This window comes from Mastigoproctus giganteus, chromosome 6, assembly GCF_048544385.1.
Source record: "Mastigoproctus giganteus isolate SK-2022 chromosome 6, ASM4854438v1, whole genome shotgun sequence".
NCBI classification, from domain to species: domain Eukaryota; kingdom Metazoa; phylum Arthropoda; class Arachnida; order Uropygi; family Thelyphonidae; genus Mastigoproctus; species Mastigoproctus giganteus.
The window spans coordinates 238101527-238119240 of NC_143580.1; the positions used below are offsets into that span (position 1 = coordinate 238101527).

Consider the following 17714-nt stretch of genomic DNA (forward strand, 5'->3'; position numbering starts at 1 on the left):
AGCTTAACTTCTGTTCCAGGAAAATTAATGGAGGCACTGGTTAAAGAAGCACTGCAGGATCATTTAGACAAGACTTCAGTTATAGCTCAGACACAGCATGGTTTTGTTAAGGGGAAGTCTTGCCTGACCAACTTGATTGGATACTATGATGCAGTCACAAAAGAACTGGATGCAGGGAATAACTTTGATATTATATACTTGGATCTTAGAAAGGCTTTTGATACTGTTGCACATGGAAGACTGCTACACAAATTGAAGCAGTGTGACATTGGAGGCAAATTGCTGCTATGGATAAAGGGGTGGTTGAGGGGGAGAAGACAGAGAGTGGTAATCAATGGACACTGCTCATCGTGGACTGATGTTATTAGTGGAGTCCCTCAGGGCTCAGTGTTGGGTCCATTATTGTTTTCTGTATTTATAAATGATATTGATGATGGTATATCGGGCTTAATGTCCAAGTTTGCAGACGATACAAAGGTTGGCAGGGTTGTCAAGGACACTACTGACACTATGCTGCTGCAACAGGATCTGGAAAGGTTGAGCAGATGGGCTGAGAGGTGGCAAATGAAGTTTAACATTGACAGATGTAATGTACTACACATGGGAAACAGCAACCCCAGAGCAACGTATCAACTCTGTGGTACTACACTGACAGTGGTAGAGAATGAAAGGGACTTGGGGGTGGTTGTGCAGGCAGATATGAAGTTCTCTGAGCAGTGCAGACGGGCTGCAAGAGTAGCCCATGGAGTATTGTCAATGATATACAGGAATTTTTCCAGCAGGGATAAGGAGGTGATTATTCCATTGTATAAGGCGATGGTCAGGCCACACCTAGAGTACTGTATACAGGTCTAGAGGCCTCATTTCAAGAAGGATGTAGAGCTGCTGGAACGAGTACAGAGAAGGGCAACAAGATTAGTGAATGGAACAAAGGGGTGCTCTTACGAAAAAAGGCTTAAGTTTTGCAAATTACAGTGTCTGGAGACTAGGCACCAGCGAGGTGATCTGATAGAGGTGTATAAAGCCTTGAATGGTTTAAGCATGCTCAATGCTGATGGGATTCTTCCTCTAGCTCAGAAAAATCACCTGAGAGGGCATAAATTCAAATTGAGGAAAGACAGATGTAGGATAGACGTGCGGAAATTTGCCTTTAGCCAGCGAGTGGTTGGTTGGTGGAACAGACTTCCATCCCTTGTGGTGGAGGTTGATAGCCTAAATAAGTTTAAGGCTCAGCTGGACAGGTATTTTGAACGAAGAGAGGGGTGAAGTGGAAGTGGGTTTTTTTTTTTTTTTGGCTGATGCTGCATAAGCTTGCTTTCTTGCATCAAATGCCTCTACTAATGCTAATGCTAATGCTAAGATTAAAAATATCCTTCCCCACATATTTTTCAAGAATGAACTGTACAGAACATGAGCAGTCTGTAGCCTTTTCTTTGCCAACTAATCCTCTTGTATAATTTTTTGTTTAATTTCCAGGCTTATTTCCATCTATTTACATTTTTCACCATAACACTGCTAGATGAGATTTAATATACACAAACTTTAAATTAGTTTAAAGACACAAGTTCCAAAATAGACATCAGCACAGATAAAATGGCACAAAAAATAAATTATACCGTAGCAAAAGACTCTTTGAACTGGCTTAACAAGTGGAACTGACCTTAATCCCATGGAGAGTGAAGGAGTGTATGTAAACAACTTAGAAAAACTGTTTTTATGCTTTTGTTAATTTAACAGCTCATCTTTTGCAATGATGTTTTTCAGAGTGCACTTATTTGTACTACCATAAACTGATTTTGCTTACACAAAAGTAAATTCTAACAAGTCAGTGCCATCCTTTGGGAAGCAGGAAACCAGGTAGCCAGAGGCAATAATAGAGGAAATAATTGGACAAGATTTGTATTAAACATACAAAATAACAATATTTATTTCTCACAGGGTGAAAACAAACTTTGTAATACATATTAACTGAATTTTGTAATAAACATAGAAAAGCCTATCCTTTCACAGAGGAATGGTATGTGCTTCTTATAAATGAATACTTTGTTTAAACTAAGTTTGTATTAATGATATTTTACTGTGCTGCTGCATTTTGAACTTGTTTTATTCAAAACTTGCAGTGGTAGCAACTGATTGCATTTATCTGGTGACTGATTGCTATTCTCCATATCTTCAGGTACAACTCAAGTAGTCTTGGGTGAAGGAAGAGTACTGATGCCAGCTTTCCAATCAGAAAAAAAATGAGGCTTTCCTTCTATAAAAAGTCTTTTCAGATACTTTTTTAGACATTTATTTTTATTTTTATAGACATAATTACATGTGCAATGGGTTATGATTATGATATTGAACATGTGTTAATTCTGTACCCAATAAATTAGGTTTGAAGCTATTAAAGTGGTAGTAGGCACGTGTGTTAGAAATTTTTGAAGCCGAAATTTAGCTGTTGTCCTACCAATATGACAATCTGATTGACATCTAATCAAATATATGATGTTATTATAATCCTGTGTTGCATATTCATATGTTGTCCTGTATGAATTAAATTTAGAACCTAATTTATTAGGTTTTAAATTTACCTCACTTCTATCGAAGAAAAATACTTCAACCTTTCCCTCTAGGTATCAAATTGTATGATGAGATACACGACCGACGTCCTTTTAATAGGTAATAAAATAACTATTGACACTTTATTTAATACATTTAATACAATGCATGAGAGACTCAAATTTACCCTCGAAGTAGAAATCAATAATAAAATTAATTTTCTGAATCTCACTATATAAAATTGGTACATTTTAGGCACCAAAATATACAGAAATAACATGCATACAGGTACGTTCTTACATTACTACTCACACCACGCTATATACATCTAAAAAGCAGTTCTTTATAATCAGATATATAATGCTATTAAATATAGTCACACACAAGCAGATCTATCCACAGAATTGCAATACCTCACTAAAAATTTATTGACAGGAAATACCCATTACAACTAATAAAAATAGTATTAATAACGCTGACAACATTAATAACCATTTGAAAAAGATACACAAACCCCTTATCATCCTTCCATACCATCAACAATATGCTAGACAACTTGGACAGATTTTTAAGAATACAGATATCAAGTTAATATTTACATCTTATAATAAATTAGGTTCTAAATTTAATTCATACAGGACAACATATGAGTATGCAACACAGGATTATAATAACATTATATATTTGATTAGATGTCAATCAGATTGTCAAGCATGTTACTTTGGCAGTACAACAGCTAAATTTGGGACTTCAAAAATTTCTAACACACCTGCCTACTACCACTTTAATAGCTTCAAATCTAATTTATCGAGTACAGAATTAACACAACATGTTCAATCTCATAATCATAACCCACTCATCAATTCGGCTATTACAGTAGTTAAACTGAATTCCAATTATAAAATTCTTCAAAATGAGGCTCTTGTCATTGAGTGGTTTAAGCACCACACATCATTCAACATATTAAACATGAAGGTTCCAATCAACTTCTCCCCTATTTGGAATTTAGCACATATAAAGTTTCCACATGCACTGAAATGCATTTCGGGAACTTAACCAGTATATAGCATACTGAACAACTGAACACGGTTTCGAAAGCCGTTCATGCACGACTATTAGCTTTTATCTCAATTTATTTTAATACATGATTTTAATAAGATTTTACTATAGAATGGAATGTGCACTTTCCTTTCTTAGGCAAATTTTAACATTTTTTAAAGCTCATAATTTAGAAAATTTTAAAAAAATTTTAAAATTCATAATTACTTTAAGTTACGAATAGCTACTAATCAGAATTTAAAAGTTTTATAACTACTATGTATCTATTATAAGTTTCATCAAACTAAGCGGTTTACTGTGAGGTGAGTGCTGAAAATTAAGCTACGCTATACCTATGATCCAGCCTTAAACACCTTAATTCGATAAACCTTGCAGGAGCCTAGCCTCCAAATGTTGCAATTTGCAGAACTGAAGTCTTTCTTGGTAAGACAGCCCTTTTATTCATCTCATCAATCTCATTGCCCTTACTGCACCCTTTCTAGCAGATCAATATCCTTCCTAAAATGAGGCCTCCAGACCTGTATGCAGTACTCAAGATGTGGCATAACCATTACCTTATACAAGGAGATAATCACTCCCTTATCCCTGCTAGCAAAGTACCTGTATATCATTGACAAAACACCCAGGAGCTCTCCTGTAAGCTGGTCTGCATTGTTCAGAGAACGTCATATCTGACTACACAATTACCCCCAGGTCTTTTTCATTTTCCATTACCCTGAGTGTAGTACCACACAGTTGCTAAGTTAATCTGGGATTACTGCTACCCATATGCAGCACGCAGGCGCCTCCGTAGCCAGGTGGGAAGGAGCAGCAGCGCGTAGCACGTGCTTCTTGATTAGACCGGGGTTCGAGCACGTCACCACCAAATATGGAGGATGCGGAAAGGTCAGGGAATGACCACCGCATATCCCGGAGCAATATGGCCTTAGTTGCTAATGCTCCTAAAAACCAAATAACAACATGCAGCACGCATATGGGTAGCAGTAATTGAAATTGTAATTGAAAGGCAATTACAGCATGCCACTGACCATTTTTGTCACAAGCGGAATCTTCACCTGAACCAAAACTCAAGCTCAGACAAAACATCATTTCAGTAGCACCCGAGACAAATTTCTTGGGGCCCATATTCGATAAGAAGTTGACATTTTTACCACATATCCGTCAACTGGCGACAAAGTGCACAAGGAAGATTGAACCTCCTACATGCTCTCTCTTCCAATAAATGGGGTGCAGACCACTGCACTTTACTCCACCTTTTTTTAACCCCAGGGGCTCACATCTGGTGAGTATGGGCTTGGCACACCCAGGGTCCTGAGCTGTATATCATCATTCTTCTCTTTCTTGGTGATTCCTTTCTACTTCTGATTTTCTCTCTCTCTCTCTCTCTCTCTCTCTCTCTCTCTCTCTCTCTCTCAGGGTAACTCGGGAATTTTTTTTTTTGGCTGGTGCAGCATATGCCTCAGGCTTCCTTGCACCATATGGCTAATAATAATAATAATAATAATCATGCATTTGCCCACTCTAAATTAGACTATGGGTCCCAAGTGTACACATCAGCTAGAAACAGTGTACTATGGTGGCTAGAGCCAGTTCACCACCAAGCCATCCGTATTGCTACTGGGGCATTTAGAACTTCCACTGTCCAGAGTTTATACGTCGAAGCAGGTGAATTGCCACTGTCCCTGTGACGAAAGCAGTTGTCTCTAAAATATACCTTTAAATTGAAATCCCTGCCAGACAACCCTACATGGACATCCATTTTCGAGATACAATAGGAAACGCCTTATAATACCTGTCAGACTGCCAACCTTCCCTTTGGTATCCATGTCAAAGAGCTGCTCAGAGAGCTCGACATGCAGTAGACAATGTTGCTGAGTCACCAACTCAAATATGGAAACTCCCCGACTTACAGAAATTCGACTTTATGTAAGTTATTGCCAGCCGGTGCAAAAATCATGGAAATGTATTTTGCATCCCATAGGAATAAATTAGCATTAGCATTAGCATTAGCATTAGTAGAGGCATACGATGCAAGAAAGCAAGCTTATTCAGCATCAGCCCAAAAAAAAAAAAAAAAAAAAAAACCCTCTCCCATTTCACCCCTCCGTTCGTTCGAAATACCTGTCCAGTTGAGCTTTAAATTTGTTTAGGCTATCAACTTCAACAACAAGTGATGGAAGTCGGTTCCACCAACCAACCACCCGCTGGCCAAAGGCAAATTTCCGCACATCTATCCGACATCCGTCCTTCCTCAATTTGAATTTATGCCCTCTGAGGTGATTATTCTGAGAAAGATGAAGAATCCCATTGGCATTGAGCATGCTCAAACCATTCAAGGCCTTATACACCTCTATCAGATCACCTCGCCGGTGCCTAGTCTCCAGACTCTGTAATTGGCAAAACTTAAGCCTTTCTTCGTAAGAGCAACCCTTTGTTCCATTTACTAATCTTGTTGCCCTTCTCTGTACCCGTTCCAGCAGCTCTACATCCTTCTTGAAATGAGGCCTCCAGACCTGTATACAGTACTCAAGATGTGGCCTAACCATTGCCTTATACAAGGGAATAATCACCTCCTTATCCCTGCTAGAAAAATTCCTGTATATCATTGACAAGACACCATGAGCTACTCTTGCAGCTCGTCTGCACTGCTCAGAGAACTTCATATCTCCCTGCACAATTACCCCCAGGTCCTTTTCATTCTCCACCACTGTCAGTGTGGTACCGCAGAGTTGATACGTTGCTCTGGGGTTACTGTTTCCCATATGCAGTACTTTACATTTGTCAATGTTAAACTTCATTTGCCACCTCTCAGCCCATCTGTTCAACCTTTCCAGATCCTGTTGCAGCAGCATAGCGTCAGTAGTGTCCTTGACGACCCTGCCAACCTTTGTATCATCTGCAAACTTGGACATTAAACTTGATATCCCATCATCAATATCATTCATAAACACCGAAAACAACAACGGACCCAACACTGAACCTTGAGGAACTCCACTAATAACATTAGTCCACGTTGAGCAGTGTCCATTGATTACCACTCTCTGTCTTCTGCCACTCAACCATCCCCTTATCCATAGCAGCAATTTGCCTCCAATGCCACACTGCTCCAATTTGTGCAGCAGTCTTCCATGTGCAACAGTATCAAAAGCCTTTCTAAGATCCAAATATATAATATCAAAGTTATTCCCTGCATCCAGTTCTTTTGTGACTACATCATAGTATCCAATCAAATTGGTCAGGCAAGACCTGCCCTTAACAAAACCATGCTGCGTCTGAGCTATAACTGAATTCTTGTCTAGATGATCCTGCAGTGCTTCTTTAACCAGTGCCTCCATTAATTTACCTGGAACAGAAGTTAAACTAACAGGTCTATAATTACTTGTGTCAGCCTTTGATCCTCCTTTGTGAATTGGGGTTACATTTGCACATCTCCAGTCTATGGGTACCTCCCCTGAGTCCAAAGAAGCTCTCATAATTATGGCTAGGGGTTTGCATACTTCCTTTGCTGCCTCCTTTAATATAACTGGATAGATCCCATCCACCCCAGGTGCCTTTTTTATGTTTATCCTCAACAATCTCTCCTCCACTTTCCTCTCAGTTATTACAAAATCATCCAGCTCACTGCCAATGTTTACTTTACCTACATCATTCTCCTTCCTGAATAATTCCTCATGCGTGAATGTAGATGCAAAATACTCGTTTAGATTGTTAGCCACCTGAGCAGGATCCTCAACTGTTGAACCATCAATATCCAGTGGACCAATCTGATTCATCCCTTTCCTTCTCGAGTTCAAGTATGTAAAGAACTCTTTTCTGTTTTTCTTTGCATCCTTTGCCAAGGATTTTTCGTAGTCTGCCTTTGCCTGCCTAATCTCCTTTGTGACTTGGTTACAGACCAACTTATATCTATCATAGGCTTCCATGTCACCCATTAATTTATATGTATCCCATGCATTTTTCTTCTCTGCCACATGTCTCATTAGTTCATCTGACAACCATTTAGGCCTAAACCTTGAACAATATTTCTTAGTTGGTATGTAAAGCCTGGTAGCCTCCAAGATTAGTTCCTTGAATGCTTCCCATTTTGAGTTTGCTGTTGGTAACATCATCAGTTGGTCCCACTGTATAGAATTTAAATACTGTCTCAGACCATCATAGTCGCCTTTACGAAAACAAAAACCCTTCCCTTTACCTCTGATGGTAGTTACCTCCTTGAGTAAATCCCACTTCAACACACTGTGATCACTGCCACCTAGTGGTTCATTTATCTGCAGGTTCTTAATGCATGAAGAGTCACTACTGATAATCAGATCAAGAGTATTGCTCCCTCTTGTTGCCTCACGAACATGCTGGTGTAGAAAACAATCATCCAATAAATCCACAAAAGCCTTGCTAGTGTGCGAGTGACCAACCCACAAATTCCAGTCAATATCTGGGAAATTAAAATCCCCCATTATAAGACTCTCTGATTTACTGGCCCACTCTATTTCCCTGTACAATATCTTATTATACTCATCAGAGTCATTAGGCCTATAGCACACTCCTACTCTCAATTTTGATTTCCCTATGCTTATGTCACACCAAACTGATTCGGCACTGCCCTGTCCATCGATGTCGACTGGCTTCACTTCCTTGGACTTTATGTGTTTCTTAATTAATAGCATAACCCCTCCTCCCCTCCTGTCCTGTCTATCCTTTCTATACACATTGTATTCCCCAAATTCCAGTTCCGCATTACTTATATCTGTGTGACACCACGTCTCTGATATCCCAACAATATCTGCCTTTGATGTTTTGAGCAATACCTCAAATTCATCAAATTTATTTACCAAACTCCTAGCATTGGTGTACACGCAGGTATACATGCACCTGTTTCTATTCTTAGCTACCCTAACACAACCCATGTGTTTACTTGTAACGCAATGACTACCAGCAGTCTCTGAAATATCCTGCATCTTGTTTTTCAGACTTCTGCTCATTTCAATAGAAGCAGTGCAAGAATCACTTCCACCTCTGCCAGTGGCTACTGTTAATCTATTAGTCCTTGTATCCCCCCCAACTAGCAGTTTTCCGACCCACCTAACACTGCCTCGACAGCATCAGCAAAAATTCTTGCACCCTTTCTATTTAAGTGTATCCCATCCCTGTAGAAGCAATCTCTCCTGTTAACAAGTACAGTCCAGGCTGAAAAAAATTCTACCCCTTGAGCCTTGCACAATCCCTCCAGGGCCGAATTGATCGACAAGGCTCTCATCATATACTCCCTCCTATTGTGTCTGGGCAGAATTGCAGACACTTTCAAGTTCAACCCTAATTCACGGCTTTTTTTCAGCAGTGACCTGTACTTGCTAAGTAATTCCGCCGGTCTCCTACTCTTAATATCATTCGTGCCAACGTGTACAACTATATCACCTTTTGTGCCCTTAAAAGATGATATCCGCTCTACAATGTCATCAACCTTTGCCCCTGGCAGACATACCCTGGTCCTATTCCACCTATCCTTTTTACAAAGCATGTTCCCCGTTTCCCTGACAATAGAGTCACCAACAACTACTAGTTCCTGTGGGACCAGCGCATTCTGCCTAGGGGGCTGCTTCTGTGTTGCCTGATGACCAAGTGCAAGCTCTGGCGTTGATGTGGGCAGCTGAGAGCTTGATGGGCCCCTCAATTTATTTCCTTCGAGGGCATCCACCCTGTCCTTCAAGCTCTCATAAAGGCCCATAACAACGCTGAGTTGTCGCCTGATTTCCTTGCACTCCTTACATCGTGCACACACAAAGACATCCCCCTTGGCAGTATCATGTCCCGTACCCAACTGCTCCGCAAACATCAAGCAAACAGTGCATTTTAATAGACTGTGATTCAGAGGGCAACTGGCCCCCTCAGTTCTCCCCTGAACCACAGCACTCCCATTAGCTTGAGCCTTTTGCTTTTCTGCTCTGGTTAGAGTCATGATTCCAAAGTAATTCAATAAAATTTAAAACAAAAATTAAATCCTTAAGTTATATTATATATATATATATATATATATATATGGATATATATATTGTTTTTTTTTTTTTTTTTTTCGGTATCTAGTGTTCCCTTTATACAACTTCCGTATCACGTGTACCACTATAGCTATGTATTAATTATTTGTTACGATTAAGTCGTTATATATATTTATAGAGTTAAAAATACAATTTAATTGACAATAAAGTTTATCAAGATTAATAGATTTACTGAATAATTGACAATATTATATTATGCACTATACTACACTAAGCTTATGCTATCGTGTAAAAATGGCGGGAATTCACGAACGAGTATCAGGTATGTATTAATTATTTGTTACGTTTGTACTCTAAGTCGTTATATATATATATAGTTAAAAGAACAATTTAATTGCCAATGAAGTTCGACAAGATTAATAGATTTACTGATTAATTTTCACGTAACTATGGCGGCTGTCTATGAACGGTAAACTCGTGTATTTGATACCCTTAAATGGAGGTATCGTGAAAATGTCACAATGTGAACCCAATAATACATTGTTTGTTTTGTTTTTTTTTTAATTCTGGAAATTTAATTCTGGTAATGATGCCAGAAAGGTAAAACTTGCTGAAGTTATGCCTGTCTCCTCTCTCTTTTTGTAATTTTATAATTTGGAAATTTTTGTAATTTTCTAAACTTTTGTAAATTTTCCTGTGCATGAGATAAAAAAAATGAATAATTCTATCTACATGTTCATCGAACATTTCTTTTTTTCTTCTATAAAATTCAGTTTGCATAGTTGCGAGTGAAGAATTTTCCTAAATGCTTATTTAGGGAAATTCTGACTAGTGCAAAATTTGACTTATGTAGCGTTCTGCAGAACGCAACCCTTACGTTAATCGGAGAGTGGCTGTACTTCCACCCTGGCATGGTTGCTTACCATCATGCAACTTCTCCATCAAAAATTGGGGAAAGGCCACCACCCCACCTTCTGTCTACCGACAACTCCATGCTGCCCACTACTCTGACTTCTTGCCTGTCTTTACTGATGGCTTGAAGTCAGAGTCATCTGTCAGATCTACTGCCATCTTCCCAGATCACACTATATTTGTGAAGATTCCACAAGAATGCAGCATATATACAGCTGAGTTGTATGCTATAGAGTTAGCATTGGACTACATTAAAAACCACACATACCAAAGGTATATGGTATACACTGACTCTCTAAATATACTGCAGGCTTTATCAGGGATGAGGTATAATCCTCATTCATTCCTGACCCAGATCCAGCAGATGCTACACTCTTTGTCTGAATGTTCATTAGACATTCATTTCTGCTGGATTCCAAGCCATATTGGGATCAAGGGAAATCAACTGGGAGATGCTGTGGACTAATCACCAGAACCCCACAACGCTCATTGCCTGTTAGTTCCCTATACAGGCTACAGGCAGGTAATACAACTTACATTACTCTCTCAATGAGAACAATCTTGGCATGAGCAGGTCATAAACAAGCTCTGTCAGATAAAGCCTGTAATCCATTAGTGGCAGTCTAGTCTGCACAGGAACAGCAGAAAGAAGTTTTTCCAGCTCACCTCCACATAGGACATAGTCATCTTATGCGTGTATTTCTGCTGAGGGCAGATGACTCTCCTGTGTGTGAGAATTGTGCCACTGTTTTAAGCATTCAGAATATTTTAATAGGGTCCATGTTATAGACACAAACATGTTTTATATTTTACCACTTTTAGTTATCCTTTTATACTCAGTCAGATGTTGTCTGACAATGACCACATGTCTGCAGTTTTTAGCAATCTAAAATCAGTAAATCTTTTTACTCACAATTAAAATTTACCTTTTGTTATTTTTATTGTTATTTTTTTATTGATATATATATATATCTTTTATTCTTTTATACCTATTTTATTGTTTATCTTGACATGATGGCCAAATTAATTAGGTCACTGAAAGCTTAAATTTTTTATATATGACATGGTTTTGGCGCCTTAATTGCTAATGTGCCAATAAAATCCAAACCAACCAACCAATCCTGTCAACGGAAAGTACCCCACCTTGACTATAAATCCAATAGATCTTGTTACTCACCCTATCACCTTGTCACTGTCATTAATTGCACTGCCAACCTTTGTATCATCTGCAGACTTAGACATTGTCTAATATTATCTTCATCAATATCATTAATAAATATAGAAAACAAAAATGGACCTAGAATCAAACCCTGGGGGATAGCACTAATAACATTAGTCCATGAAGAGCAGCATCCATTAATAATCTCTCTCTCTCTTTCCAATCTCTTTTTCCAGAGAGTAACTTGCCCTTAATGCCATGCTGCTCCAATTTGTATAGCAGCCATTATGTGCAATGGTATTGTTAGTTTTCTTGAAATCCAAGTACGTGTATATGATATCAGAATTATTTTTTGCATCCAGTTGCTTTTGTTACTGTATCATGTATCCAATCAGATTTGCCAGACAAGATCGTCACTTAACAAATCCATGCTGTGACTGCAGTATGACTGCATTCCTTTCTAGATGGTCCTGCATTACTTTTTAAGTAGCAACTCCATTATTTTCAATGGAACGGAAGTTAAGCTAACAGGTCAGTAATTACTCATGTCACCTATTGATTCAGGGAAGATCCATAGGGACCTTCCCTGAATCCAACAGTGCTATCATAATTATGGCTAAGAGTTTTCTTACCTCCTTTGCTGCTTACTTTAATATGTTTAAGATCTCATCCTTTCCTTTAAAATCCCATTTGCCCCATGTACCTTTTTACATCTGGGTTCAATTTTTCTACCACTTTCTCTCAGTTATCACAAAATTATTCAAGATTTGTGAGTTCCCTCACAGAATTTGACATATTTCTGGCATTTCCATTCCTAAATTCCTGATGTGTGAATGTAGGTGCAAGCTGAGCAGAATCAACAGTTAAACCATCGACATCAAGTGGTGTATTGTATATACTGCTTTTTTATACAATAAAGATTATATATATATTTAAGTGTATCCCATCCCTTTAGAAGCAGTCTCTCCTGTTAACAAGCACAGACATACATTGTTTGCATTTGAGTACTTGACAAGTTCTTCAAATGTATTAAATCTGAAGTAAAGCTATCTCCATAGCATCTTTGTGAAGAATGTATTCTCACATATTCACATGTATTCTTATCATATGGAGTCAATATCCCATATTTTACAAATAACGAGGTGTTTGTAATAATTGTAACAATCACCTGAGAGGGCATAAATTCAAATTAAGGAAAGACAGATGTAGGATAGATGTGCGGAAATTTGCCTTTAGCCAGCGGGTAGTTGGTTGGTGGAACAGACTTCCATCCCTTGTTGTGGAGGTTGATAGCCTAAATAAATTTAAGGTTCAGCTGGACAGGTATTTCGAATGAACGGAGGGGTGAAGTGGAAGTTTTTTTTTTTTTTGGTTGATGCTGCATAAGCTTGCTTTCTTGCATCATATGCCTCTACTAATGCTAAAAAAAGACTACTGTTATTTAATCTGAGCAGATACCACTACCCCAAACAGCACCGTTTCAAAGCTTGTTGGCTTCTCTTCGGTTGGTGGGCAAGTACCCTGGTGTTGCAATAGTGACAACCCAGTTATGAAGTATAACTTCACAATATGAGAGATGCCTGATGGTGTGCAGTAATATAGACTATAAAATATTTAAGGGCAAAGGCCTCATGCTACGAGGTAAAATGACTAACATGTAGGTTAGTGCAAAAGCATAATTTTAACGTAGCAATCTACCAAAGTAGTTAAATTAATTAATTAAATTATCATCGTTTTGGTTATATCTCATATTGTGAATGCCTGCACAACGAGTTGCCATGGTATTGTACTACCTCAAATAAATAACACTTCACCAGTGGAGAAGGCTACTGTTATTTATTCTCAGCGGATATGACCACCCCCATCACTGCACACTGTCGAGCATCTCACATATCATTAAGTTATACTTCATAACTGGGTTGTCGCTATTGCAATGCCAGGGTACCTGCCCACCTACTGAAGAGAAGCCAACAAGCTTTGAAATGGTGCCATCTGGGTGGTGGTATCCACTGAGAATAATAAACAGTAGTATTCTCCACTGGTGAAGTGTTATTTATTCAAGTTAGTACAATACTGTGAAGGCATTCACAGTATGAGATATAACCAAAATGATGCCAATTTAATTAATTAATTTAACTACTTTGTTAGATGGCTACATTAAAATTATGCTTTTGCACTAACCTACATGTTAGTCATTCTACATTGTAACATGAGGCCTTTGCCCTTAAATATTTTATAGTGTATATCACTGCACACCATCAGGCATCTCTCATATTATTATTATTATTATTATTATTAGCCATATGGTGCAAGGAAGCCTGAGGCTTATGCTGCACCGACCAAAAAAAATTCCGAGTTACCCTGAGAGAGAAGTAGAAAGGAATCACCAAGAAAGAGAAGAATGATGATATCCAGCTCAGGACCCTGGGTGTGCCAAGCCCATACTCACCAGATGTAAGGCCCTGGGGTTATTGTGAAGTTATACTTCATAACTTGTCACTATTGCAATGCCAGGGTACCTGCCCACCCACCGAAGAGAAGCCAACATGCTTTGAAACAGTGCCATCTGGGTGGTGGTATCCACTGAGAATAAATAACAGTAGTCTTCTCCACTGGTGAAGTGTTATTTATTTGAGGTAGTACAATACCATGGCAACTCATTGTGAAGGCATTCACAATATGAGATATAACCAAAACGATGCCAATTTAATTAATTAATTTAACTACTTTAGTAGATGGCTACGTTAAAATGATGCTTTTGCGCTAACCTACATGTTATGCCTTATTTTTAATACAAACATAGTTAACCAAGTTAAAACAGTGTTAACCAAGAATCTAAGTATAGATTTTATACTTCACCTCTGAGGGTTCTTAAGTAGGATTTGTGAATTCAAATGGGAAAATATAAAGCTGGATGGGTGTCTTCCAAATGACAGCCCCAGCTTATCCTCCAAATTTGTGTCAGTTATAAGTTATTTCATTTTAAATTTTAGTGTTTCAGAATTTCTTAATGCTTCAGTAAAAATATACATCTTCTATTTGCCCTTTTTCTTTTAAATATATATATTTTTATTTTTTTCCCCCCAGTTTTGCAAAATGTTTTGAGGAGAAATGCTACACGTCTACTACTTAGCAAAGAAGATAACAAACCCACAATAGAAGGTTGGCTTACTAAGGTAGTAGCAGCTGTAAAAATTTTTGTTTTAACTATAGTGTATTGTTAAAGAATATATTATGAAATATTACAATTTTTGTATAAGAATATATTGAAACTACTTTGTAGAAGAATTTGATTACATGACCTCAACTGATTGTGTAACAACTTAACAGTTGGGTTTTTACCAGAAAACATTCCAAAAACTGTCATACACCCACCCACCCACACACACACACACACACACACACACACACACACACACACACACACACACACACACACACACACGCACGCACGCACGCACGCCTCCTCATTGGGTTGCTCAGGGACCATCGGGGTGGTAATTTTATCCATCGTTTTGAAACAATATGTCCACCATTTCATTTAAGCCTCATTTATTATTTACATTTATAGTCTGATCCAAACCAAATTGACAATACTATTTATTTATTATTATTTTTTTTGTTTTGTTTTTTTTTGGGGGGGGGAGATTAGGGATGCACCTTGTTGGCATGCCTCTTCTCTCCACCAGAGCATTTTGATCACATCTTGAGACAAAATTGCCACCTCTCAAAATGCAGGTTCAATCTGTTTGTAACTCCACCAAGATATCATAAACAAAAAGGACCATGAGTCTTCACAGGCTTTGTTCACAGGGTTTACCACTAAGAAAAATTTCTCTTTTTCTTGTGCAGAAAAGTATTGAGGCAGTAGTTGGCTCTGCTACTACCTCAGTACCTTTCAAAAATGGTTAAAAAACTTCAGTCTAGGGTTCTCCTAATAGAAACATCTCAATCAAGGCATTCAGAGCATTTATTAAAGCAAAAAACTTTTGGTGGACTCTCATTTTCAGTTACTCCTCATGCTACCCTGAATAGCTCTAGAGGAATTGTAATGGAGTGGGACTTGTGGACTGTCCCATTATCTCTCAGAGGATAAAATAATTGAGCAGTTTAAAGATCAGAAAGTTACACATGCAAGATGAATTATAATCAAAAAGGATGGAAATTTAATACCCACACAGAGCATAGAGTATACAAGAGCAAAACTCGTATACTCGAGTTTTGCTCTCTCTCTCTCTCTCTCTCTCTCTCTCTCTCTCAGGGTAATTCAGAAATTTTTTTTTTTGGCTGGTGCAGCATAAGCCTCAGCCTTCCTTGCACCATGTGGCTAATAATAATAATAATAATCTGTTGTGTAGAATTTGTCCTCATGTACCAAACTCCACCAGATACTAGTAATGACAAAAATATGGCCATTCTGAAGTGACATTTTTTTTTTTTTTTTTTTTATGAAAACCCCAAACACGAAAGGTATCAAAACCTATAGTACTTAGTACCGTGCATGGGTTGAAGGAGAAGTATTGGGGGAGGGGGATGCCAGAAACTTTGCTCTAGAGACTAAACATGGGTTTCACCACTTCAAGCCTCCAATAAGCAAAGTGGTGGTATTTCACCGGTTGAAGAAAGTCATCTACCACCTTAAATGTGAAGGCAATGCGAATTCTCCTCTTTGTGGGTCAAAAGAATACAGCCAGTCAGAGTGTACTGTTTCTCTGCTGTGTGCACAAACTACAAAGTAAATCATCCGACCTTCTCTCAAAAAATCCAAAAAATGCTTGTATGCAGCCATTGTCAAAGGCTCCAAACCAATTGCCTTTCAAACAGATATCTTGTTTGCCCCAAACATATCTCTGACCACCTGGGTTCCATCACTGTTTTCACCCATAAAAACAAACACACGCTGAGACATGCCAATAAGAAAACTAATACTCCAATCAATGTTCCCTCTAATTTTTGTTATAGCTGTGTGGTGCAGAAATGCACCTGAGTAAAAAATTTTCAGACAAGATTAAATATGTGCAATATTTTTACAAATTGTTTTAATCATAAGTAGGGACATACATAATAATAAAAAAATGTTAACAATAAATTTACACTTTACAGTTAGTTATTTATTTTTCTTGGAATTTTTCTCTTCTCTTCTTTGTAGAAGACCATACTCTGTAGACATCATCTACATTTAATTTTTCACCATTACATTAGCTAAATGTAATTTGATTCCCATATGGTCACTTAAATGATCTTCATATATTCTATTTTGAATTTTTGTTTTAATTAGCATTAGTAGAGGCATATATGATGCAAGAAAGCAAGCTTATGCAGCATCAGCCAAAAAAAAAAAAAAAAAAAAAAAACGCTTCCATACAGAGAATTGAATTCATAGTGCTAAATCCTCGCTCGCAGTCTGCACTTGATACTTGAAATATTCCCATAATATCACAGAGAATGGATATGTTACAAAACTCTAAATTTGTAAGTACAAAATTTAAAGTGTCACCGAAAGTTTTAAATGTTCCAGTTTTAGTTTTTTTGACAATTATAAATTTTAATTCCGAATATTCTTCTGATATTTTAGAAATAATATCACTTTCATTATTTGTAATAAATCGTGAATATTTTTTTTGAAAGGCATATCACATTAAGTTTCCCAAAGTCAGAATCATTGCTCTCATTTGTGATAGCATTAATATCAAATACTTTCCAATTGTTTAATTCATCATCAGGAAATCTGTTATCTAAATGATCATACACACTTGATAAAGCAAATTATAGCTGCAGTGTCAACATCACTTTGAATTTTTGATAATACTTCTTTCACATTTTCCCTCCAGAAAATATTTTTTCCAAGATATTGGCTTCTTAATTTGTTTATTTTAGCTTTAACATATTGATGTGCATCAATAATGTTTAAACAACTTTTTTGTAGATATTTGCAAAGTGATGCAAGCTCTCCTAATTTGTACATCATTGAGTGCAATGATGTATTAGGAGAGTATATATGTATTAATGCCACATGATATTGTGAATTTGTCAAAATTTGTAAACAGTAT

General features: G+C 37.6%; 1 protein-coding gene across 1 annotated transcript in view; it reads left to right on the forward strand.

Moving 5' to 3' along the window:
* LOC150085112 (pleckstrin homology domain-containing family H member 1-like) overlaps positions 1 to 17714 on the forward strand; it is a 919142-nt gene that overhangs the window by 720896 nt on the left and 180532 nt on the right. The window contains exon 16 of the mRNA XM_090376468.1: positions 14752 to 14840. Within this exon, the coding sequence (XP_090232594.1) occupies positions 14752 to 14840 (89 nt within the window). The remainder of the gene's footprint in view (positions 1 to 14751; positions 14841 to 17714) is intronic.